Source organism: Rhea americana, unplaced genomic scaffold (assembly GCF_003343005.1).
Source record: "Rhea americana isolate MKP2758 unplaced genomic scaffold, rheAme1 scaffold_150, whole genome shotgun sequence".
Classification (NCBI taxonomy): Eukaryota; Metazoa; Chordata; class Aves; order Rheiformes; family Rheidae; genus Rhea; species Rhea americana.
The window spans coordinates 1395733-1421371 of NW_028185595.1; the positions used below are offsets into that span (position 1 = coordinate 1395733).

Here is a 25639-nt window from a genome sequence, read left to right on the forward strand (position 1 = left end):
GCGGCGCCCGGAGCCGCTCTTCGCGTTTCGCGGAGAAACGACGCGCTGCCGCTGCGAGGTTTCGCTCGTCTGCCAGGCTGAGCAGCGTGGAGCGGAAGGGAGGGAAGCAAGGAGGTCCCGGCCCCTCTAAAGCTGGCCTGGTCCCTCTCTTCTCGCCTGTTTTCCCATGCCTGCCGGGGGTGAATCCGTCCTCCGCTGACGCCGGACTGTGCTGTAACTTTGGCTAGGGCAGGCTGGAAAACCGTGGGACCCGCCGGGTCTCGCAGTGAATTCTGCAGGCTCTGGGAAAGTTGCTGGGGATGCGTTTCAGCTCCCTAGCACCCAGGGAATGTTGAATTGGTTCATCTGCCTCCTCTGCTTATCGTTGCTTAATTCCATAGCAGTTGTGGGTAGGTGGAAGAGGAGGATTTCTTCTGCCTGTATAAAATACATCATGATCAGTTCTTTTATGTATTTTTGATTTGCAGCACAGACATAACTGCTAGAGAAAAGAAATCAGTCTTAATTCTAACAGATGAGAAAATAGATTGATACAGTTTATTTCTAAAGGTATTGTTCTTGCAGTCAGAAAATTTGAGCTGTATACTTCCAACTTAGTATGAAATTTTCCTTGAGCTTTTCTCCGAAGAAAGTTTGAGCATTTGTGTTTCTCAAGCAAAATAAATTTGCTTAATGTCCCAGAGGATATAGTATCTTCGGTTGTACGACAGTCATAACCGTTAAAAACTAAAAGCGTTTTGAACCATCAAAGAGTATTAACAAGTGAAACCAAAGGACATTCAGATAATATTTCAGAGCACAGCTTGCTATGTATATTTTATACAGATATATTTTAACTTGTAATGTAACATGTAGCAAGTAGCTAATCATTCTGGCAAAAGCTCTTATCCAAGTTATCTAATTGAACAGTTTGCAAGGGTACCAAAAGGTGTATTTTTTATCTGACTGACTGAAATCTTGTGACCTTTCTTAAGCATCTAATTTCTGCATCTCTTCTCCCCAGGCTTACRTCTTTACATCCTAAATTCTATAGATTACTTGGGGCAGAGACAAAATGCCAGAAATTTTTTAAAGCACTTTTTGTTTCTGTACTGYGTTTTTCATTCAACTTGTATCCCTCAGAAACCATTAGCGTAAGAAGCTTGGTGCTTAGGTAGGTGTGGGAACCCAAGGAAGTTACGCAATTACCCTGGAAATAAAGAGCTCTCCATGGTCCGTATTATTTATTTCTGGTTGTCAAGCACATAGTTCTAGTTTACTACTTTCATTTTTTTTTCAGTGTTCTAAATAAGTTCCTACACCAACAAACAGTGCAGAGCCAGAAATGAAAACAAGAGTGAAATTCGTAATAAATTACACTACTCTGAACATATTTTAGCATGGTTTGGTGCTACCAGGATTATCCTTGGGGGCAGTGCAATGAGTCGCTAACTCCAGCTGAAGCTTGGATCAGACCCTGTGACTGACTTTGGCCCCCGATGCAGATGCAGTCTTCAGATCACTTCTCCGTTTATGAATTTCAGTGCTTCAGTTGTCCCAAAACATGTCCCTGATCCTGTGGTCTGACCGATGGCGACCGTAGTGCAGGTGCCCAGCACGAGCAGTGACTGCAGGATCTGGATAAACAGGCCTGCGGAAATGTTGAGAACAGAGTGCTTTGGTGCCTTCCGCTGATCGTCTTTGCCCACAGGCTGAGAAGCGACGTGCAGGGCAGGCACACTTACCTCAATACCGTTCCTCTGCAAGTTTTGGATTGGGGCTGGGTTTTTTGTTTTGCATTAAGTTTTCTGTACAGCTTCCTGTAAAGGCTTTATTTCTATCCRTCGATGAGGTGGGGATTTTTATTGTTGACGTACTTCCTTTCCCCCTTTTTATAAGAAAATAAAGCATATTTCGTTAGGCTTGTCCTTGCATTTCAGGACACASGAAGGTGTGCGCAACCACTCAAACCATAATAAAACATGAAAGTGGCATGCGTTTGTGAAAGTTGACAAAAGTTACTAAATAAATCATGACCTGTCAGAATAGAAAGGTGCAGAAAACTCGAGGAAAATTGATGAAAAATGACACTGGCTGAAGTGTCATTTTTGGAAGGAACATGTTTTCTGCTCTGCTKCACTTAATTTTTACTTATATCCTGTGGCCCTGTGTAGTAATAGCAGTATTATTGAGAAATATTTATTAGTGTAGCTGTAAGAAAGTTAAGATTATTAAAAAACAAAACAAAAATTCTTCCGAGTAATTGTCCAGTGTTCYTTGTGGGGTGTGACGGTAAGACGTTCAGATCCTTCACGGATTAGAAATGCATTAGCACATGGCTTGATAGTCCGATGTCCAGAGTGATGGTGCGGAGGAGCTAAAACTCTTTCGGAGCTCAGAATTTCGCCATCCATCCCATAGGATACTTGAGCAAAAGGAATTAATTCCAAAGTGACTCAACGTGCCCAGTTAAACTGGATGAACTGTTAATCCTGAGTTGATGATCCTGCTGTTGCCATCGGGAAGTGCTGGACGGTAATAGTATTTCTAGGATCCGTTTCTCAGTAAGACACAGAACTCAATTTAGCAGCAACCCCTTTTAATTTACTTATTATTATTTTATCTCACTGCAACAGCTTGAAAACAGCACGGTGACATGGCAGTGGTGCCATGGGGACAGCATAGGAAGTATTAAGAGCCATTGCCGGCAGCTTTTCCGCAGCATTTTCATCGTGTTATGTTGTAAAAGCTGTTTTCCCTCCCAGTTTATAATGTTAGCTACGAGACTGGGAGCTTGAACACTTGTTGTTCGTTGCAGATTTTCTGCAAGAAAGCTTACCGCTCAGAAGATGTTCATCATAGCAAGAACTTATCCTAAAAAGACTGTTGTTAGTGTCTAAAAAAAGATAACAACAAATGAATTCTTAATGTGCAGAGCTAGTGGTGAATGGCTGAGGTTTGAGTTTGTTGGTAATCAGGCTAATTAACGGAGGTCTCGGCTTGCATTCATGCAGTATCTCCTGTCCCAGACGTCAAAGCTTTCGAATCATGGACAAAGCCTGAAAATCCTCTTTGCTAGTTCACCTGCTCTTTGAAATGAGTGGATGAAGGCTGACTGTATCGTTAGGAGCCTGTAGCAACAACCTGCGCRTGGGAGTCTGCCCTGCAGCTCCGGCCCCTTTAGGGCGGAAAATCGTGACACTGCGCTCACAGTTAATGCTGAGGAAGAACAGGCTCGATGACCCAAATATCCACGTCAAGTTTAGACCATAACTTCAATTCCAAACGAACCCTAAATATTTGAAGTTAAAATAACCCAAACAAGATAATAGCAACCCCCCCTTTTTTTAGGTTGTAAAATGTAAACGTAAATGAAAACACACCATACTTTCATCCCTGAAATCTTAAAATGAAAAATAATAAGGGGAGTATTAGAAATTAAAATAGTTATACCAAGGATGAATATATCCTTTTCTGTCCAAATATTTCTGCCTCGCTCTTTGCACTGCCTCCCTGGCAGGCCCCCYGAAGCACACAGCTACAAGTGCATTGCATTATTTTTTTTGCAACTTGCATCCAGCCTGTGTTGCGTGGTGAAGAACACGGTGCAAYCCGCTGGGCCTGTTCCAGTTTGCGTCTCGTGGTTCTTATGTACATGGGGTATGTTGTGTAAAAGCATCCATTGGCAGTAAGTGTTTTATAAGTGGAGTAAGAACGTGTTAATGCTTTCATTTTTCATGCCCATACATTTCTCCTTTAATGATTGTCTCATGAAAGTTTAGTAAGCTGCGCAATTTCGGATTGAGACATCATGAGTGAATATACTTCTAATACACAATATTTTCTGTCTTAACAAACTACTAAGAGATGTTATGGACATGAATCGGTATTTTGTGTTGCAGCCAGGATTTAGTTTTTCCTCTGGTTGTCTTCTGTATGCTGAATACTCAGTTAYAGAGTCAGTTTTACTTATTTGCAAAATGCTATTCTGGGCATATCTTAACYAGATGGAAAGACTTTTATTTGCTTTCCCAACCTGGAGAGGCAGGGAGCTAAAGGCATGACATAATTCTAAATATATGAGATGTCATTGCTTAATGAAAGCTTGAAAATGCCACAGAAATGTGAYTTTCTTCTCTGTTTTACTGGAAATTATGATTGGTTGAGGCAATCAGGATTAAATTTGAACTCTGTAGGTTGCATTCCTAACCAACACCAAGATACCTAAATACAATAGTGAAAATTAGATTTTTATTAAAAATGCTATACATAGCTGTTTTACTTATTCATACATACACACAGTAAAACTAGAATGATTGGTGTTGGGTTTTTTTCAACCTAAGSGTGTATGGTAGCTCAAATAAGTATAAATGAATTAAATGAATTAAAAATCCTTAATTATTTTATCAGTCTGCATGTGCATAATGCATGTTATAAAAACAAAACGAAAGCRAATAACTAGTGGCAGGGTATGAGTAATTGAATTCCCGAAACACAGGACAACGAGTTCGGCTTTTCTAAGAGTGTCCAYGGAGCTTGTGTCACAGGAAGTCAACATATGCCAGAGGGAGAATAAAGATAAGAATTATTATAAGAATAAAGGCTTCRCAGCCAAGACCTGGTGCTCCTGGAGTACAGAGGTATCAGTGGACAACCGATAATTTCCACCTGTCTCCAGGGCATTACCTGTCCGGAGCACCTGCAGGCGTTACAGGAAGGCCCAGCAGTTTGTGCCCTGCCCATGCCCAAGCAGAGCTCTGCTCCGCTTCCCTGGTGTGTCTGAAGGTAAAAGAGAGATGCTCGTGAAGAACCTGGCTGCTRTTACAGGAAAATTTTTCCATTTTATAAATCAATTGGAAATGAGATGAACTATAAAAATGCCTTTTTCTAGAGAACTTTTAGAAAGCTACTGCACCCCATAGACCTTGATGAAATTAGATGCATARTTAGCCTGAAGAGTAGATGGAGGAAAAAGGGGGTGCATACATGGTTGCTTGAAAGGGAGTGTTTTTATTTGCTGATACATGTCAGTGGGAGATCTAGCATCATTGCTCAAGATATGGAAATGAAATCTCAGATAACCCCTGTTCTACAGCGTATTACAAAATGTGAGGCTGGAAGTACAGCGTAGCGAGAGGAACACTATCCAGATGGCACCGCAGTGACAGGCTTTATATCAAAGCCCAGCTGAGATAAAATAGGAGTGGGCAAGAGAGGGCCCCTGTGAAAATCACTGATGCCTGTTAGAGATGTAATGTAACTCTTTTTTATGGTGAGAGCATATTTGCATATGTTCATTGATCAGCAATTTTGCTAATCCTGCAGTATTCCAGGCATGTCCCAGCAAGTTGATGAACGCTTCTGTCCATCCTCAGTGTGGATGCCTAATTATATTATATATTTAGAAAAGATGGATTTTTTTTTCCTCCCTGGAGCATAGGTAGCTTTTGAGTGCTGTGCTCATTCTCCTTTCCTACTCCCACCAGGGTTGTAGGTTATTCCCTTTAAGAGTAGCCTGGAGCCCTCCAGACTGCAGACCTTACCAAGATAAGAGCAGCGCCAGATGAGAGTTATTAGTTTTATGAATCACTAACCAACGTGCTTTTTAAGGAAGCCCAATTTTATGGCTTGCATAGCATAAGCCCTTTATTGGCGCTGCAGTCGCTGCTCTGAGAGACTCCAATGTCAAAACTCTAGGAGACGTAGGGATTTTGGCAAACCTCTCCCACGGCTTTAATTGTTTCATTTTCGTGCTCTGTTCATCTTGTGACTTGCCCTCCCTCCCCTTTGACTAATATAGTTCCTTCATCGGTGATATAAAAGATGTAGAGCAAGCGCATGACTGTTGAAAGTCAAATGAATGTGAGCAACCTAATCCTGCGGACACCCTGCTGTAGGTTTAATGCGGAAATGCCGCCGCACACCTTAGCCGGGGGCTGAGCTGTGATGGGAATGACGCTCCTTGTGGGCGACGCTGAGGTGATGGCAGAGTGTGAGCAGAGGCAACAAGTTCAAGGCGTACGATTAGCCATTTTATGCCGAAATCTGCAGTTCAGCATTTGTGCGACTCACCCAAGCAGCTGGTTGACCACGCTGTGGCTGCAGGGTGTTGTCCCACCAGCGTTTAGAAGGCCTCTGTGGCCGGGGAGGAGGCTGCATGCCTGCGCGGCTCAGGTCTCTGCAATATTGGCATCGAATACAGCAGGGCGTCCTCAGTGCGCCCCAGGACCGTTCGGAGTCCCCGGGTGGTGACAAGCGTGGGAACTCGTGCTTGCTCTGAGGTGCGTCCGCTCTGCTGGTAGAGCAACGTAGACAGAGCTGGACTTGGTCTTCATAGCAGAGAGGACCCTCTGAGAATAGAAATTTCAGCAGGACAGCAGCTCTGTGTACCAGAATTGTTGGTCTACCACTACAAGCACCATGTCTAAAATTATCCTTAAACTGCCCCTGTGTTGGGAACAGGGTGCTATAAGTTATTTGGTGTTAGTTTTTTCCAGAATGTTTAGCTTGGACAACATTACTGTACCTGCAGTAAATTGGAAATTAGAATGACAGTGTGTAGATACCATGCTTGCAAATCAAATGGGTGATTTCGTTTGCACCTGGAAGATTGCATATGTGGAAGCTTTTCCTGGTCTAAAATCAAATAGTGTGGTTCTAATTTCTGCTGCTCTCAGCGGTATGCGTATCATATCAGTATATATAAGTGCRTATGATACCTAACATACGTGTGATGAAAATAATAGATAAGATTTAATTATACCTGTATGTTATGGTTAAATACAGGAAGAATAATTTTTAAAAACTTTGAAAAAATATATGTTTAATTTAAATTAGGCTTCACTTAGCATATCCAGTTCTGTGTTAAGGAAATGAAAAATTAAAGAGCTATGTTAGGGATGGAAGAGTAAGACAATTTTAAAGTAATCTGAAATCCAATAATCACAACTTCTRTGGCCGTTCTGTTGTCATAAATGAAGCAATTTCGTATTAACTAGATGGATCCTGCCTGAATTTCGTTTTCCAAGTTCTGTTTTGGAGGGAATAGTGTGTATGCATTGGTTCAGTAATATGGATGATGGATGTCCGTGCCCGAGGCATCTGCGGATCCCTAGAATCAATGGATTTTAAAACAATATAAGGTTAGCCAGAAACTTTTCCGGTGGTATACAATGTGGTTCTTGAGTAGTTTAGAGATATCTCAGAAAAACGGTCTGGTCAGTTGAAAGAGCATCAGATGAGATGGCCAAACTGAAGGAAATAAAGAATACCAGTGCCGATAATCGTTAGGGACGGCACGCACCCCTCTTGGCTTAGAGCGCTAACTGGTGTGAGATGGCTGCGGTTTGCGATTGCCAGACCGTGGTTGAGAGTGGGATGTACTCGAGGGTACAACGGAGGAGGACGTTGTGGCAGGCGCTTGCGGTGTGGCTCTGCTGAAGGGACGTGGCGCCTGCTGACCCAGGTCTTTGCGGTGGGGCAGAGCGGCTGGTGCCTCCCAGGCCACGAGAGCCTCGCACTGTGGTGGCCACCAGAAGTGCTTCCTTGGTGGCGACGCAGGGAGGCCGGGAAGGCGGGTGGTGTTCGGGGGCTTCGGCGCTGGGCTTGCTGACGGCAATCGATGGAGTGCCGCAATGCAGCACCTCTGCGACGGCTCGCGCGGGCCGCGGGCTGGGCGGGCTCTGGCGAGGGGGGCTCGTCCGCTCTGCGCGCCCCCGCGCTTCTTACTGGCTCCTCGCGCAATTTCAGCGGTGTCTTAAAAGGGTTGGGTCCACTCGGGCTGCGAGACAGCCGCTGCCGCCTCGCAGGGCCGGGGCTGAGCAGGACGGACCGTCCGCGATGGCAGCTGCGCGCCGCCTGCCCGAGCGCCGGTGTTACGGAGGGACAGGCGCGGAGCGCCGGGCTCCTCTTGCTCAGCTGCTGCTTGCGCTGTAGAAGAGTCCTGCCCAGATCACGGTCRCGCCGAATTCTTTTCTGTGTATGTTTTATTTTGCGCTTTTTCCCTCTGTGGACTGAACGCAAGTGAAACGCTGTGAGTACCTGATATTCAAACTGTTATGGTTTCTTGGTGTATCGCATATTCATGCATGCGTATAAACAGGTATTGCTGCTTCTCATGGGCAGGTGGCATTTGGGAGAAATTTAAAAATTGAAAAGATAGGTGATTTTAAACATATTGAATAACCTTTTTCTTGTGTGATGCATGCAAGCGTTGTCTAATGTATTAGTAAAAGAAAAACGCAATGTCGATTTGCTGATGGAAAACAGATCCCTTTCCAGCTTCACCCAGAAACATGTAATTGCCCATGTCCAGGAACTAGGTGTTGGCTTTGCTCTTTCAGCAACATCTATTTCGTGGATAACGATAACTTTTCCTGAGCAACTGTTCAAACATGCCGGTCTAAATTCGCAGAATGTGTGTATCACATACCTCCTGTTTCATTCATGTGGATTTATATTAGCCTGTGTATTAACTTTGCATTTCTAGCATGTGTGGTTGACTGCGAGGACATCACGTACTGTGAGAACGTGAAGCGATTCTGCGCCTGGGCACCTCTCTGCCTCTCTTGCCCATGGGGCATTCCCGCTTTCAAAGGTTTGCTCCTTCCCCTCCCTCTGACCGCTGTCAGAAGTTGAGGATATCCTTTGCGGTTCCTTGCTGCACCATGTCCATCGCCACCCTGCTGGGAGCTCTCTGGGGTGTCCTCTGGCCACCCTCGGCGGTGGCAACGCCGATGCTCTCGGGAGCAGCGGGGCGGTGGAGCCCGGGGGGCTGCTCTGGCGGTGGGAGGGAGGTGGATTATTTTCCTGCAAGACTCGGTAGGTCAACGGTCAGGGGGCAATAGAAATAAAAGTGTTCTGGCAATGCGCTCTTCGTGGATGCCGAGCATCCTTTTGTGCTGACGCCCGAACGCTGCGGGCAGGTTGCTGCGAGCGCCCAGGGAGAGGTGCGCCTGCTGGCCTGGGTACCCCTCTGGGTGCGCAGCACACGCCGCCTGCGAGAAGGGCTTCCGCACGGCCCCTTTCTGCATTCCTTGTTGTGTTTTTGCTGCTGCGTACGTGGGATGTGGCGACTCGTCCCCGCTTCGGTCCTAGCGGGCGGCGTGGAGCGCGCCGGGGTCCGCAGCGCGCCAGCGGTGCCGCACTGCGGCAGCAGCCTGGCACGCGCGAGTCCCAGTGAGGTTTAACGGAGCATAACCCTTTTCAGGGGGTGCAAAGTCCGTTTATTATCACTTTCTTTAAGTCTGAAAAGACAACTGGGCTCTGTCTACCACTTGCAGTGGCTTTTCTGCTACTGGGTATGTTTTACCAAAAAGGTGTGAAAAGGATATGTTCATTATGGCAGGGAAGTCTATCAGAACAGATGCTTTTTCCGTTAGGTTATGGCACTAAAATTGCAACGTCCTCAGGATGGGATAAATTAAARCACAGTTTTGAGGAATAATATTTTTGCTTTCTGATCCAAATTTAATCAATTTCTTTAGAATCTTTCTTGGTGGAATCCTGAAAAAAGTCTAGCGTTCGGCTGATTTCGTCCCCAGACCTTGCTGATGGAAATATCCATCATTCAATGCCTTCAGCCTTTTGCTGTAGAAATGGCAAAAGTTGCTTGCTCCTTTCAAATATCGAGCGGACTGCGTGAGTTTGAACYGCGTTGGGTTTGTCGGCCTGTCCTTGCATCGGGCAGGACTGAACGGAAAGAACCGTTCAGGCGGGAACCTGAGAATCCGCTCGATTTTGCTGAAGCGCTGATGCATCGGACTTAAGGTTTGTATGAAACGGCTCTGTACTGTTGATGCTTTTTCATCTTTTTGATAGATGCGTTCCGGTAGGATTTCAGACCTCTTTATCTGTCGAGAACGCAGTCCAGTTTCCATTAACGCTGGCAGGAGCAGCATGGACTCTGTAAACTGCAGCACCTGACAAGCTTGCGGAGGTTAAGGCAGCACGCTCGGTGTTCAGCAGAAGTGACCTCTGCATAACCTAAAAAGATAGCGTAGCTGTCTAACAATTACTTTATATTAAGTAAAGCCATATATTTCTTTTATTATTTTAATTACATTAATTCATCAGAGSAGAAATTTTGAAAGGATTGAACAAATTTTAGATATTCAAATTGAGTTGAATCACACAGAATGGTTGAGGTTGGAAGGGATCTCTGGAGATCATGTAGTCCAACTCCCCGGCTCAAGCAGGGGAAAAAAAATTGAAATTGAATTCAGTTCTGTTCTGAAAAAATCTGCGCCTAAGCAAGTAGATTGCAGGGACTAGCTTCACTGCTGGCTGAAGTCAGCAACAGGATTTGCACTGAATTCAGTGGTTTGGGTGATATGTAGCTGGACTTGTTCCCAGTTGTCCTAGGCAAATAATGTCAAATCTGGAAACTGGCTACCGTAAGAGAAGCATCAAAACCACGCTGACGTTGTAAAATGTGCTCAGTATTTGCAGAAGTGCTTTTCCTTCTCTGAGTCCAAATCCTAAAGGACATCATGGCTGTACATAGAGCTGCAGTGCTGTCTTTCCCAATACGCTGTACTGAAGAATGTGTTGCTTTTGAGCAAAGATTTGAGAAAATTTCCTGATTCAAAGATAAGTAAAGACAGTATTTCTTTTGCCATTTTTGAGTTTAGAAAAATAGGTCTTTGGAGAATCTTTAATTTAAAAATAAAATAGCAGCAAAGTAAGTTCAGTCTGTGTTCTTTTGTCCTTGCAGTGATGCTTTTTTAAATAAATTTTTTATTCAGGCTGGACTGAATTTTGAATCTAGTTTTTGCCTAGAATTAGCATGTTATGTGAGAGATTGAACACCTATGTGAACTTTCTGTTAAAAAAAAAAAAAAAAAAAAAAAAAAAAGAAAGCTTTTTCAGTCCTCACTGGGCACGGGCATTGGAAAAAAAGGAGAGAGGCAACTGGTACATGTATTAGGTGCAACTAATGGAGATGATAGGCTAGTGTGGGAAAATGTCTTTCTTTATACAGAATGTGGAGACCTCCTTAAAGGCAAGTGGGAAGACATTTCACGTAAGACCATGTGAATGCCATTTTTTGACTTTGCACCTAAAATCCACCACCTAAATTAACTGTATACTCTTTTCCATATAACTCTTATCTTATCTTACACTACCTTGTCTTATCTCRTTCTCTTTTACCTCACTTTATCCTGTTTTAGTTTATTTTACTTCTTCATGTGTTGGCATCAGGAAGTGAATTCAGGCAGAGCGATAACTGTGTGCACATGCAGCACATAAATGCCGAGGTTCGGATAACCCCAGAAAGGCTTCACCATCAGCTGCTGGACGCTGGTTTCCAGAAACCTTGATTTTGCTCTCAGGTGTGTCCCACGTGCAATCTTTGGTTGTACGGTCCTGTATGGTTTTTTGTAGCCCCTGTTCCTCATCCCAGTGTCCTCACTGTTTGCCTGGCCGGTTGGTCGGCTCCAGCCCTGTCCTCCCCTCTGGGCTCCTGGCCCAGCTCCCRGCCACGCCGGTCCCTGCACCCAGCCCGGGCAGGGCCAGGCGCAGGGTGACTTCACGCTGCCACTACAGGACCGTGTCCCCCAAGGCTGTCACCATAGGCAAGTGCAGACCAACAGYGTGGCAAAAGTCCAAGCCGTGACAGAGGGAAGCTTGGTGCTTGGAGATGCAACAGGTATTTTTTAATCTTCTTTTTTTAAAGGGAGATTACCAGAATTTGTTATCACAACAACAATTTCTCCAAAGCATCGTGTTTTTAAAAGTAATCTCACTTCCTCCCTGAAAAAAAAAAATCAAGATGCCACAGACATCTGGCCTTTATATAATAAGCTTAACCAGTTAAAATCTGAAAGTTACATGCAAATGAAAATTAGCCATAGAAGGGGAAGGATCAGGCAATTGTATTAGGAAACATTGCTGCCAGTTTTATCCATAATTCCATAATAACCTTAGTTATTTTATGTTTTCATACGTTTCTAAAAAGAACATTTTCTTATCTCTGCATCCTTTTGACCAGCTATATTTCTAAAGTCAGCTTCCCAAGGTAATGAAGCTTGAGGCTCTTGTGTTRCTGCAGTGCGAACATGTATGAGCACATGCATGAGCACATCAGCAAAAGTCTAATAGTAGAATAGAAATCACAAATTGGCAACTGGTTATTTTTATTTATTTCTGTTGATTTTCCATGATACCTGGTGACTATTTAGAACATGATTTGTCTGGACTAACATTGTGCTTAAAAATAGCACTTGTGTAATGCCAACTCACTTTTGAGTTGGGTGCAAATATTGAGACACAAGCGCAGCTGCTATTGCTTTTGCTGCTAATTTGCGGTGTCAGCTCAGAGCGCAGCGGCTGCACGACAGCGAATAAGGCCCCATGTGAGATCATTATGTTTCCTAACAGCTGAGAGTGATGGATTAATCAGTGCAGCATCAGTTGCTTTCATTATATGCCCACGYGGCGGTTGTGGGCTTTAATTTAAGCAGTCTGGGGGGAGATGAAGGGACCGAGCACAAGAGGCACTCTGAACCGACCAAAGATCGGACGAGATCCCGTGGCGTTTGGGACCTTGCCTAGCAAGAGCTATTCTGGGGCGCCTCGAAGGTGGAGGGTGAGGACTGCTGCTCAGTGCTGGGGGATCGAGTGCCAAAGCCATTTTACTTTTCCATCAAAGGCCTCAAGAAGTCATAAATATTTCATGTAATGCAAATTCTTTTTGACCTATGTGAAAAATAGCACTCTGCAAGTAATGAAAATATGGCTCCTTTCACCCCACAGTCTTCAAGCTAATTACGAACATTAATTACGGCAGTGGATAAAACTCAAGTGCCAAGTCTTGGTTTAACTACTAAAAATAGATTTAGATTCTGGTTTTGGAGTTGCTAAACTGCCCCAGCCGCCAGCATCACCCAGCTGTGCCTAAGGGCTGGAAGCGGTCCGAAGTTGTCCTACCGCAGCTGGACCATCTAGTTCTGTCCTTCCTGCCGGGAATTTCTTTGGTCTGATGTTGAAGGCGTCCTTTACTGATGGCTGCCTCTCTCCATATACAGCTGTTTGCTGTATTTTCCTGTTCTTTTTGTAAGAAACATTCACCCTATAACTAACTAAAATTGAAATTTAAGGAAATCACTGCCTGGCTTAACCTGTGTGAGTACGGGGAACAGACTTTTCCCCTTCCCTTTGCAACAGCCTTTTCTGTAGGTAGAGGTCTAAGAGCAAGTAATATGAAAGGGCTAACATGTAGGTCTAAGGCTCGGTCGCAATTAGCRCTATATTTTGCTGCTGATGCAGTCACCTGAAGACACATTTGGTCTCCAGTATTTCAGGCAGACCCTGAGATTCTCTTGTTTAAGTGCATARATACTGATGGAGATGTCTAACTTACCTTGCGTGAGTTTGACGGTGTCAGGCCCCAAGTACGCTGTGGAAAGATCCTTTCACACATTTTTATTTATCCAAATCCCCCCCCCCCAGGCTTTGGCATCTCGAAGAAGTCATCTTCCTTACCCTGCCAGGGCCGGACGGTTGCGTTCCCCTCCCGGCCCCACCAGGGACCTGGGCTGAGCTGCTCCGTCCTTCCGGCATCAGTTCACAAATAGCGTTATCAGGGAAACTGTTTACATGAGAGCTTTGATTATGCTTGGAGCTGCCTTGGCCAAGTCTTAATAAACATCCCAGTCTCATTTACTGTGTGCATAGTTGCACTGGGGATAGCAAGCCTGGCAGCCTYGGCAGTTATGGGAGAAGCGGTAATCGGGGAGCCTGACCGTAATTCACTCCCGGGAGCGCTACAAGCCCGCAGATACCCCGTGCGTAGCTCTCCATTGCATGCACATAGATAATCATCTTGCATTAGGCCCAATTACATGGTGTTGTGGACACACAACACGCAGATGACATATGCAGCCGGCAAGAGCCCTGTGATGAAGCCGAGGGGTAATTGAAGGAGACAGAAGGAAATGCTGGACTTGTTAGTGCTACCCGCGCTGCAGCGGCTCCCCACCAGCCTCGCCGGGCTGCGTTTCGGCTCCAGGACCAAATCCCACATTTCAAAGTCTCGCTCTCCAGCAGGTTTATCGTATGGAGAGGTAATTCAGCACCTTCTTCTTTCTGCAATGTGGCGAGAGAGTTTAAAGCTGGGAAAAAACAATACGTGTGCCCCTTTACTGGTGAGTGCAGCCCAAGGACACGTGGAAGTAGGCAATGCCCAGCGAAGAGTGTGGTTTGCAAGGTTTATGCTAGCAAATCTCCTATTTTACAGAGCCTATAAGAAATCTCTAGTGCCTAAAGGCAGAAGATATTCAAAAAGAAGAAATACACTAAATGAACTGGCTCCTTTTCAGGTCTCTTGGTCCATTTACCTATTACTACTTGGCAGCATATATCTTGATTTTAAACATGTTCCTATATATATTTATATTTGTGTGGGAAATTTCAGAATTTCTTCCTCCTCTTTGAAGCTGAAAATTTTGCAAATGCTGCAACGTCCTGGTGTCGGTCAAATGGGACACAAAAGCAGCCTGGTGTGCATCAGAAAGCTGAATGGCCACCGCTGCAGACCTCTGGTTACTATGGTAGGTGCTTATTAAGGCTTGGGGAAAAGTGTTAATCAGAAATCTAATCTACCATATAATTTCTCAATTTGATTAGCTGTTTGTGCTAATCAGCTGCAGGAGTGGAATGTGAAAGATGAGCARCCTCTGCTGTGTTCAGAAACCAAAGAGTGTCTTCAGGTCTGGCCTAGCAGGGCGTATTTTCCATTTCCCTTTTCATTTTTATCAATTCAGATTATAAGTTAACGAGCGTATCACTGTGGATATGATATTGATCTATATTGATATGTGTGTATATACATATATATAAAAAATACGTATATATATATACATATATAAATACAGCTAGTAGCATAGGACATTATGAATATGTCTTGCATTTAGAGATACAGCTATTTGTATAGCATTTTTTGGCTTTTACCCATGTTAACATAGGATCCCATAACTTTTTTAACCTGGGATATGTCGGATATTATTTAATTACTGTCATCAAGCAATGTTATTTGTGTGGTAGTAAAACAGACCCTTCTATATATTTTCCCACTTGAAACATGACTGGAAAACATTGACTATTACTGTTTTATGTTGTACAAAAAGGGGGTAGGTGTATTGTAGTGACAGTATTATTATTCCAGTTGAACAAGCCACCAGTTATTCTGGCATCCATTATATGCTCTTAGTTATGTCCTTAGTTTAATTTCAAGTAAGAGAAACAAAATCTCTGTGTACTCTGTAAATTAAGGATTTGGCAGGGTTTGACTATTGATCTGACAGCCTGGGATTTCTTTTTTCTGAGTTTGTCCAAAGAATATGAAGATATGCTTAGATTTCACAGTTTTTTTTTCAAATACAAATACTTGTATTAATAATAAGGTTCAGAATTTAATTCCTTTCTCTTTTTTTTTTTTTCGAAGTATCTTCCATAAAATTTCTGTGCTTTCTTTTAGCTTTAGGAGTAGAAATTTTGTTTGATTCTCGTCTAGCCCTGAATACATCTATTCCTGTTCAAGAGGATGGAGAAAGGAGTATAAAATGTGGCACAAATATTGTACAAAACATGCCTGGCATTTCTGCAAGCTGGTGATTTTAGTGTAAGCACATTTAATGTAGAATTAGCAACTCTCTGTCAGTGAACTACAGTGGTATACAAGAATTTGGAGCATGTCAGAAGAGAGTATAAACGCACCTGCATGTGACCTTGCACAGGAAGTTTGAGGAAGGAGGCAGGTAACTTTTCAAATTACAGAATCACAGAATGGGTAAGGCTGGAAGGGACCTCTGAAGATCATCTAGTCCAACCTACCTGCTCAAGCAGGGTCACCCAGAGCATGTTAGAAAGGATTGGATTGTAGAGCTAACATTCCTTCTTCTCAAAAAAAAAAAAAAAAAAAGGTTAGTCATTAATAAATCAGTTTTATTCTTTGCCTGGAAGGAAGCAGCTCCGTGTGTGCCTCTAACCAGTGTGGGCTACTGGCAGAGAAGTGGGGTCGTCAAGTAGTTCCTCTGGGGTTGTAAATCGAAGAGAGTCCTCACCAGTGGCGGACGTACCACCTGTACGCTTGCCAATCCCACGTTATGCATCTTCCAAGTGGTCCGTGGAGGATCCTTAGCACGGCTGCAGTGTGCTTCTGCTTAGCTTGCAAGATCTGACAAAGATCACGTCCCAAGGTGGGAGGTTTGCTGGCATAAATAATATTGTCTATAAGCACAGTTTGCTGATTCAACATCTCAGATGTGAATAGTTTCCAGGGAGAGGGCTTCTAAGTGAGAGGACAGCACATTTTCAAGGCATGTGGGTGCACTGGGCTCTGGAAGAAATGGGAGGTGCAAGACTGGGGAGAACCTGGCAGGATGCAAGTTTCCCCATGTGATTTTGGAGGTGTCTGGAGATTCTGGAAGTCTTCTGTTTCTCGTAGCGTCTGGATACTTGTGCATCTTTTTCTGTGCACTTAAGTCTTAGCTGGATGGAAATGAGAATGGCACCTTGATGCAGCTAACAGGCAGCTGGAGCAGAGTTTTATTTTTTCCCATCGCATGTTAAATACACTAGCRTAATGTGCATTTATCCCTGTCAGGACTCATGCTCATAAAACTCCTTGCTGGGAAGGCGTCCTGTGCATGACAGAAAGCTTTGCGAGTGCCGTAGCGCCCTGCTCTGTCTGCTTGCACCGTCCCCGTGCAAATGCCAAAGGCTCTCGCTGYGCCCGAGCTGCGCCCTGGGCAGAGTCAGCACAACCGGGTTCAGTTCCTTCAGCTACAACCTGGCTGTAATGCAGAGGGTTCACTGGCAATTAGCGCCCTTTGCAGCAGCCTTTGGCTTTCTTTGTCCTGAAATAATTGCTGTTATCATAGATGCTTTATTGCCTTTTTGCCTTCGTTATGGTTAACATTTAAATATCAATGAAATAATATATTAAGAAGTCATTTGCACAGTAACTATCTGCTAGCATTATCCCTGAAATTTGTGTATAAGGAATTTATTAATTCAGCACCAGCTAGGGATTCTTGGCAGCGGAGGCTGTATAATTTGTTGGCGAATCATGGGAAACCTTTGTTTATTGGGGGCAAAGCTTGGCCCTTCTCTCTGCTATTTTATGAGGTGCAATACTGGGTGTGACTGGAATAATGCCTTGTCTATTAAACAGAAATATTTTCCAAAATCTAAAAATATATTTGAATTGCCGAATCAGACAGCAAATGCTAAGCTTTCAGCATCCAGATGAAGAATTGCACTGCGAGAGAAGGATACGTCCTGTGCCCGCAGTTACCATAGCTCACTGTCACTCTCCATTCTGCCTGAATCCAATCCCCRTCCTTTGGAAATCAATAGAAAGTCTCCTTTGGAGTCCTTTGGCTTCTGTTGAATCCAGTAGTGCCCTGTGTGACCTATTCAGCCATCAGTTACGTATGTGATTTAATTTTTGTGAGCTGACTATACATGTGGCTCTTATTTATCAATGTATGCCTAAAGTCTTATGACCAGCTGCACGGTTCATTTTTATGGAATAGACAACTGAGGCAAAGAAGGAACTATATTTTTTTGTTTACAGAAGAAAAGCTGGTGGAATTAGAAATTCAGCTGGAGTTCTGCTTGAACTCCTCAACGTGCACATGCCATCACGAACAGCAAATCGATACCATGTTGGGGGGGGAGGGGTGCACACATGCACGCACCCTTCCAAGAGGTTTTGTTCACTTCTCGCAATTCTGTGCAGCGCGGCAGCGGCCGACCGGGCTCTAAGCTGCCAGCGCTGCAGCCGGCCGTCGCCCGCCGGGTCGGCCCCCGCGGCGAGCCGGGCCGTGGCCCCTGCGCCGCGCGGCCGTGCGCGGCGTTTCCCCGCCGTCCTGGTAAGCCGCGCCACCCCGCGGCGTGAAGCGTTTGGGTTCGGGCCGCTCCGCTGCCCGTACGTTTTCCCATCAGGAAACGGAGCCAGCAGGACCCACCCAGGCGCCCGCGCGTTTCCGAAGGGAACGAGGGAGCAATCCACGTCCAAGGCTTTCAGGCTGTGGTGGATGAGTTGGATGTKCCTCCGGTCAAGTTGCAGCGTTCTTTCAAACAAAGTGGTAGATTAGCCTGAATCAATTCCCTTARCAGGTAAAAACTCATCCCCCGTACTTCTTGCTACTCAGAAGAGCACGTGGGAAATAGCAATCTTCCTCCATTTGTATGCTGTTACTGGTTATTTTGCCCTAAAAATATCTTTCCTGACATGTCACAAATTGTTCTGGAGATATTTGTCAGCGTGCCTTATTGTTTGCCGCTGAGCAGATTTATTACCAAGAGYTGAAGCAGTTTGTTTCTGTAAATAGTTTTGATGAAGAAATGTAAATAATTGATCAGTGTGTTGTTCTCTTCTCTTCCCTCGCAGTACGCTCAACAACAACAACATCACCCGCATTCCTGTTACCAGCTTCAATCACATGCCGAAGATCAGGACTCTGTAAGTCTTATCTTCGAAAATAGTAACGGCGGTGTAAGCTAGCTCTCTGAATAGCTGCCTTTTTGTGACAGTTGTAATTCAGTCTCTTGCCAATTCAAACCGTTCCAAGGAAGAAGATGACTAAACCAGCGCAGCCCTGAGGGCCCTTCGTCCGGTTACCCAGCTTGTAGGCAAGGTCCAGTTTTATCAAGATTTTGTTTTTATAAAGAACTGAAACTGGAACTTTTTTCCTATGGGAAATTCTGTAATGTCCAAATTTATTCCAAACTAAAATTCCACCAAAGTTGTAAAAATGGCTTGGATAGAGCAGATTATTTAAGTTTTTARTACCCTCTATTTAAATCTCATGTATTCTTTTGAAATTCAAAACACTTTCTGAAACAAGAAACTGTTTCGAAGGAAAAGGTTTTGAAGGAAAAAGAAAGAGTTTCTTTTCACCTACTTTCCAAAACAAAACGTCACTGATTCTGACATATTTTCCATAAAAACTTCTCTTTTGTCAAATCCGTTTTTCCACAGCTGGATATTATTCCATTGGAAAAGTTCTGATCAGCTTTAGTAGAGCAAAAGACAAAGACATTGAAATTAGACTGTATACATTTGTGGAATTTAACCATAGACCACTCAAAACATTTTCTTTAAATAAATTGTTCCTTTAAATGCCTTTGGGAATATATAGCTTCAGGAAAAATTGTGTTTAAAGAAAGTGTCTTTGATTTTACTCCAGAATGCAAAACAAACCAAGATGTGTTTACTCCTAAAAGCAAAGAAGGGGCAATTGTAATCAGGCTRAAACTTTTTCAGGCTACTCAGAAATAAAATGTGTCAGGGACGCTACGTATGTGTTTGTGAATCATGGTAGGGAGGTTAACGGAACTGAAGAAAAATGGCTCTCGCTCGTGTCGATCCGTGTAAGGTAACCTCTGATTTACACTTACTTTCTTCGTTAAAGGATGGCGTTAACAGATGTTAGTGTAAGTAATTAAATGGAAAGTGCCCGTTTAGCKGTGAGAAGGGGACGGATGAAGACCGTCGGGGTAGGGTTAAGGTTGCCGCGGCTTTGCCTCGCCTCCCTCTGCCGCGGCGGCCCGAGAGCGTCCCTGGCTCTTCGCATCGGGCTTGCCGGGACCACGGCTCGGGCCTGCTGCCGCTTCCCCGGTTTCCTTTTGGTTTCATTTCGGAGATGGCTTCGTCGAGAGTTCCCTGGGGACTTACACTGACTAATCCCCCTCTGCTGTAATTAAGAAAAGGAAAAAAAAAAAAAGAAGAAGAAGAAGAAGAAGAAGGAAGGAAGTCATAAATAGGATTTATAAAGGGAAGCTCTTATATTGAATTCTGAGAGCCACATTTTATAGAACATGAATGCTGACCCACTCTAAAAGGATTTGCTGGAAATTTAATTTAGGGTCTGTGGCTAAAAGGGCACCTTTAAAAACTGACATTTGTATCCATTCACCTTATGTCCTCTAACGGTAGCTTTTTCAATATCAAGTGGGATGTTTTAGTCTCCAAAGACTGCCAAATAACATGCAGTATCCTTTGAAGCAGTTCAGTACCGAGGTTAAAAAAACTTAGATAGGCAGGTGCAAATATAGTCAAGTGGTTTAGTTTACTGTGTTTCCCACCATCTGTTTAATCAGAGACATGAAAATCATCAAAATAGCGATTAATATAAGGTAAAYACAGGAAACAAGAGGAAACAAGTTGTATTTCTTATTTTTTTCTGCTGTTCCTTCTTATTTAAAATTCTTCCTCTATCCCCAAGTCATCCCACCACTTCTCACAATTGATACTTTATTAATTAAAATTATTAGTTATTGATAAAGCAATGTTACCTATGTAGGAACTTATTCAATACTTTTGGAACATCTTCTCTTCAGATTTTAGGATAATCTTGCTTGGGTTTAGCCAAGGTTTTTTTGAAACAGGTAGTAATGTCCTAGCAGCCAATGTACATCTGAACAAATGCAACACTGATTCGCTTTTATTCACCTATGTAAAATCTTTGTATAAAGATATTTTTTGTAGAAATATTCTAATACCTTCTCTAGTTTCCCAAGCTGTATTTGACTTGATAACCTATTTCTTCACCATTAATCATAAACTTTGCATGAGAGGGGAAAGCTGTGTGAGGCATACTAGTTGACTGAAATGTAGTATATAATCTCTTGCTTCACGATTCAAATGCAGGACAAGTGGATCAGGGCCAAAATTCATTAAGATTTGGTGGCTATATAGTATTCTTTAAAAATGATGCTGTTTGTCCACCTTCTCCAAAAGCTACTCGCTTCATTTTTTAGAGGCTGTTCTCAAGGATGCCTAGAGGGAACGTTCCCGAAGCAGGGACAAGCCCTCTCGTCGAGGTCCGGTGCCGCGTGGGGAGTGGTTTTTTCGGTGTGTGTCCCCTCGGGACACCGCTGAGCTCCTGCACGCAGCGCCTGGGCGCTTGGGGCTGCTTACGCTGCAGCTGGCTGCTCGGTGAGAGTTCTGCGGATAAATAGCTTTTCCTCTGTGGCTCTCAAAACAACCTCTCGTTTAAGAAGAACAGAGAAAGAAAAATAAAGAACATATTTGATTTCAACCTGACTCCTCAGAAAAAAAAAGAAAAAGAATGCCCATAAGAGTTAAAAACTGTAGGAATTCTTTAAAAAAAACCAACTCTTCCACGCTAGTGGTTTTTTATTTAACTGTCTCATTTCTGTTGTTAAGTTTATTGATCTTTTGGACTTGATTGGAAGTGACAGGAATTAGCTTTTATTGATCTGCTTTCCTTGGCCTGAAACAGCTTTATTTGTATTAAAGCCTGGCCCCTATACTTTTTGCTTAGTGATAGGTCGCCTGTTGTCTCTGTACTTGCAAATGACTGCTGAGATAGACAATTGCATTATCTTTTTTAAAGGTAAACTGAAAATGCGCAGAATCACTTCAGTGCTTTTCGTGTTCACAGCTGGTTGCCTGCTGTGATAGGGAGGGAAAATACTTTGAGGATTTAAACTCAGTGGTTCSTTTATAAGGTAACACAGCCTCCTTGTACTCGGCTGTTTCTGGCTAGATGATACTTGTTCTCCCTTCTTTGAAAACATACTGATCCGTTCTTTCAATCAACACAAAATGTTTATCAAAATGTTCTAGAAAGGTGAATGGTGCATAATAACAAAACATTTCACAGAAATCTAGCTTACTGCATTGTCCATTAATAAGCAACATAATCTCCAAAAACAAGTTCTTCTAGCCCATCCAAAGCAGTTACATCTTCTGGCATACCCAGAAGGCCAAGGCGTTGGGTCTCCGGGCWCCTGATTCACAGCCCTTTTCTGTGCCTGTCACGCTGGCACCGCTGCCGACCCCTGCACCGTCTGGAGGCCTCGCAGACAGACGGGTGATTCAGTCCTTTGCTGGATGGACAAGGCTAAATCCTGTGCACACCAGTTGTGGGCTTTTTTAACGTAATGCCTGTAACATTAGTGAATAATGCTTTGTCCAACCATTTCTGACAATTTTCGATCCGTTTTATCATTTCAGCTTTGCTATAGCATACAAACCTATGACTCCTTGTAAGAAATGAAATAATTCATATTCTAGGCTTTTGTTTTGACCTAGTAGCTATTAGAAATACTAGATTCACTCCCAAATGCATCATCATTTTTGCAAGACTTTATTTATTTATTTGTACATGCTAATGCTTGTGGAGGTCTCCACCARCAGACAGGAGCCGAGCCGGAGAGGAAAGCTGTGGGGCTGGATCCTTCACAGAGTAGATGAGGTTGGTAGGGACCTCTGGAGATCTTCTAGTCCAACCCCCCTGCTCAAGCAAGGTCACCTAAAGCATGTTGCCCAGGATTGTGTCCAGAGAGCTTCTGAGTATCTCTGAGGATGGAGCCACCACAACTGCTCTGGGCTACCTGCTCCAGAGCTAAGTCACCCTCCCCGTAAAGCAGATTTTCCTTATTTTCCCTTGCTGAACACAGTCCTTGCATGGCTCTGCAGCATGGTGCTGCTGGGGTCCTCTCTTCCATCAGGAATTAAAAATTCCTGTTTAGAACCTGAACACTTGCTTTGAATTGTCATAGTAAAAAGGGCATTGGTGAATTGGTAGAGGCAATGCAAGAATATGCAATGTATCAATAGCCTCTGTATTTTTTTTTTAACTTAAAAAGGAAAGAGAAGAAGGAAGACTTACGTTAGCTTCTTATCAGCCTGGCTCTTTTTTATATCAGTCATTCTTCGAATTCAATTAAAGCTATCACGTTCATGCATTTATTTCTGATAAAACTCATAAGCAAAATGATACTTTGAGGCATCTTCAATTCTGCTTGTTCTTTTCCGCAGGATTGTCAACTCATGATGGACCGCTAGGCAGATGATCAGGACTACAGATTATTATTACTTAAAACTAATTGTATTTCTTTATGTTTGTAGTCTCATTATCATTTAATTTTGTCCTTCAAAGACATTCTAAAATGTGATCCTAATATGCATATGTGTATTTGTTTGTATATGATGTGGTAGTGCAGACAGTCCCGACGTGACTCAGCTGGAACCGGTAACCTGCAGCGATCCTACTTGCGCTGGAGAGAAGCRGCAGGCAGACCCGTGTGTGTGCGCTCTGGTCTGTGTCTTGTGTCAAAGCATCACGTGTAACTTCAGGGCGGTTGTATGTGTTGCAGGCGGCTTCACTCCAATTTCCTGCACTGCGACTGCCACTTGGCCTGGCTCTCCGACTGGCTGCGGCAGAGGCGCACCATCGGCCAGTTCACCTTCTGCCTGGCGCCTGTAAGCCTCCGGGGTTTCCTCGTGGCCGAGGTTCAGAAAAAGGACTTTGTCTGCTCCGGTAATGGTACCAATTCTTCATTTGCCTMTCGTCTGACACTTTAATGTTGAAATGCATATAAAAACAGTGAATGGAAGATTATTACATTAGTTGTATTCTGTTGCAGTGCTGTTTTGGTTGCATCATTGCTAAACTGTGTGATAGTATATCAAATTATTATTTTTTTCCAGCTTTATATGAATTCCTGTGTTTTGGTTAGTGGTTCTGTTCTTAAATGATTTTTTTCTACTGTAGTATTGGCAAYGGTATCAACATAAGAAATCAGTGAAGTGGGGACAATTTGCTGTTTCTGAAGGGAAGAGCTCCACAGCTACTGAAATACAAATGAAAGGAAAAAGTAAATGCTAATCTGAATCTGTTGATAAAAGATTGGATTATGGACCCAGAAATACAGATTTTATCCTTAGGATTGAATCAGGATTCTTAATGAGCCATGGCATTTTACCTCTCTCTAAGTTTACTCATTGATAAATGCGGCTGATGGTATCAGCCCAATCCTCAAACCTTGTGTCTGTATATTGGACCTATTTGTTAAGTCTTCTGAACTGCACTGGGCTCTTTTCTGATAGAAATGCATTTAAAAAAAAAGAAAAAAAAGTAAATTTGAAAGAAGAGATCTCTGAATTTGACTGAAAGAAAGAGACTTTGGAGAGCAGAAGCATGGCAGTGTGTGGTAAAAAGAAGGGAAGGTATCAGACACAAGTTTTGGGGAAAAAGAGGAAAAAAGTAAAAAGGAAGCGAGCTTGCTATGAAGTGGACTTGAGTCCTAATCTTGATAACCTGCTGGTCTTTGGATACTGTGTTCTTCGTTTCATAGCTCTGTGTGTGGAAGGAGTTGGGCACCCTGCTATAAAAAAGGCAGCTGGACAGATACCCAAAAGCGTTGCCGCCATCCTTTGTGCATTATCTACAGCTACAGATGGTGTCCACACGTAGGCTAGCCAAGGACTTTGAGCTTAAAAACATGAGCCTAGTACAAAGAAATAGTATGAAAGAGGGAAGAAAGAGGTGTGGTCACAGTCACTTCTCTCGCAGAAGATGCCAGCTGGGAATGCTGAGCTGGATCACACAGGACCTGAGCACACAGGTGTACCAGGTGTTCAGCCAGCAGCYGTAATAGTGCCAGTACCCCGTCAGAGTCTGCGGAGGGTAGGTCCCTTCTGGTTTRTACAGTAAGCCTTTCAGATAAATTCCCAGCAGAATAGCCAAATGAAAATAAATGAATAAATAAGAGCCCCTTAGCATATCACATAATAAGCCTGAATAAGCCCCTGGAGTCATYTTAGAGTTTGAATCAAAGAAGAGGAAATGTAGTTTATGGGGAAGTTTTGTTGTAATGCACTATGCCTGACATTACAATAAAGCACCTTCCAAAATAACTGACTTGATCTAGCTACTTTTTAAAGTATTTTTGTAAACACGTGAAAGAAGTAAAAACAAGAATTAAGTAATAGGACTCTCAAGAATTTGTTAATCTCCTGTGTGCTTGCTTTTGTTCACTTACCTGCTGCCTTTGCTGTGTGCACTCCATAGGGCTGTGTCCTCTTGGTACCTGGGTTGGCTGTCAGAAGTATTCTGGGATTGCTGTTGCTAGAAGTGTGTTCAGGAATGTCTTTTTTCTGTCGTTTCAGTTCATAAATAGTGTGACCACAAACAGTAGAGAAATGGTTGTACTTTAAGTATGAGGATTTGATCCCAAGCTGAACTATACCATGGATGTTAACTTCACTCTCAGTCCTGGAGGTGTGCGTGAAGTGCAGTAGGCATGTGGAAAACAGGGACTCTACAGCAGTGATTTCTGTGGCATGATTTTCAAGAGTGCTGAGTGCCTGCAATTTCCATGCAGTTGGGGAGATTTGAGGATAGCCAGAATATCTAAAAAATTGCATTAAAATCTGAACCAAAAGAGAAGTTTAGAGATTTAACAGTCTTGTTTTCTCTCTCTCTCTCCTGTAAGAGAACTATCAAGGTTGGCCTACTTTTTCTTAAAAAATAAAATAATTAAAAGAAAAAATCCTTCCAGTAAGACAGTCTGTCAGCTGTATCCCTTATCTCATATTTGGAAAATTAAAGAAATATTCTGAAAAAGAAATGCATTTGAAGAGCTCCTTTTAGAGGAAGATGTAACAGAGAACCCCACTTCGTACCTGGTAGTTTTAGAAAAGCCTACATGGATAGGTACTTAAAAGAGGATGTAAACCTTCCCAGCTCCTTACTACAGTTTTTATTCCTGATTTTACAGTGTAATTTGGTCGTGTTCAACTATGAAGTCAGACTAGGACAGGAGGTGAGCAGTGAACTGAACTTGTCCCTCTGCAAAAGAATTTTACACTKTTTAAGATTAAATGAGCCACAGT

At 43.3% G+C, this 25639-nt stretch overlaps 1 protein-coding gene across 2 annotated transcripts in view; it reads left to right on the forward strand.

Moving 5' to 3' along the window:
* SLIT3 (slit guidance ligand 3) overlaps window positions 1-25639 on the forward strand; it is a 469515-nt gene that overhangs the window by 262919 nt on the left and 180957 nt on the right. For both annotated transcript variants that reach the window (XM_085299580.1, XM_085299581.1), the window contains 2 exons: window positions 18380-18451; window positions 23119-23282. In XM_085299580.1, coding sequence (XP_085155706.1) covers window positions 18380-18451; window positions 23119-23282 — 236 coding nt within the window. The remainder of the gene's footprint in view (window positions 1-18379; window positions 18452-23118; window positions 23283-25639) is intronic.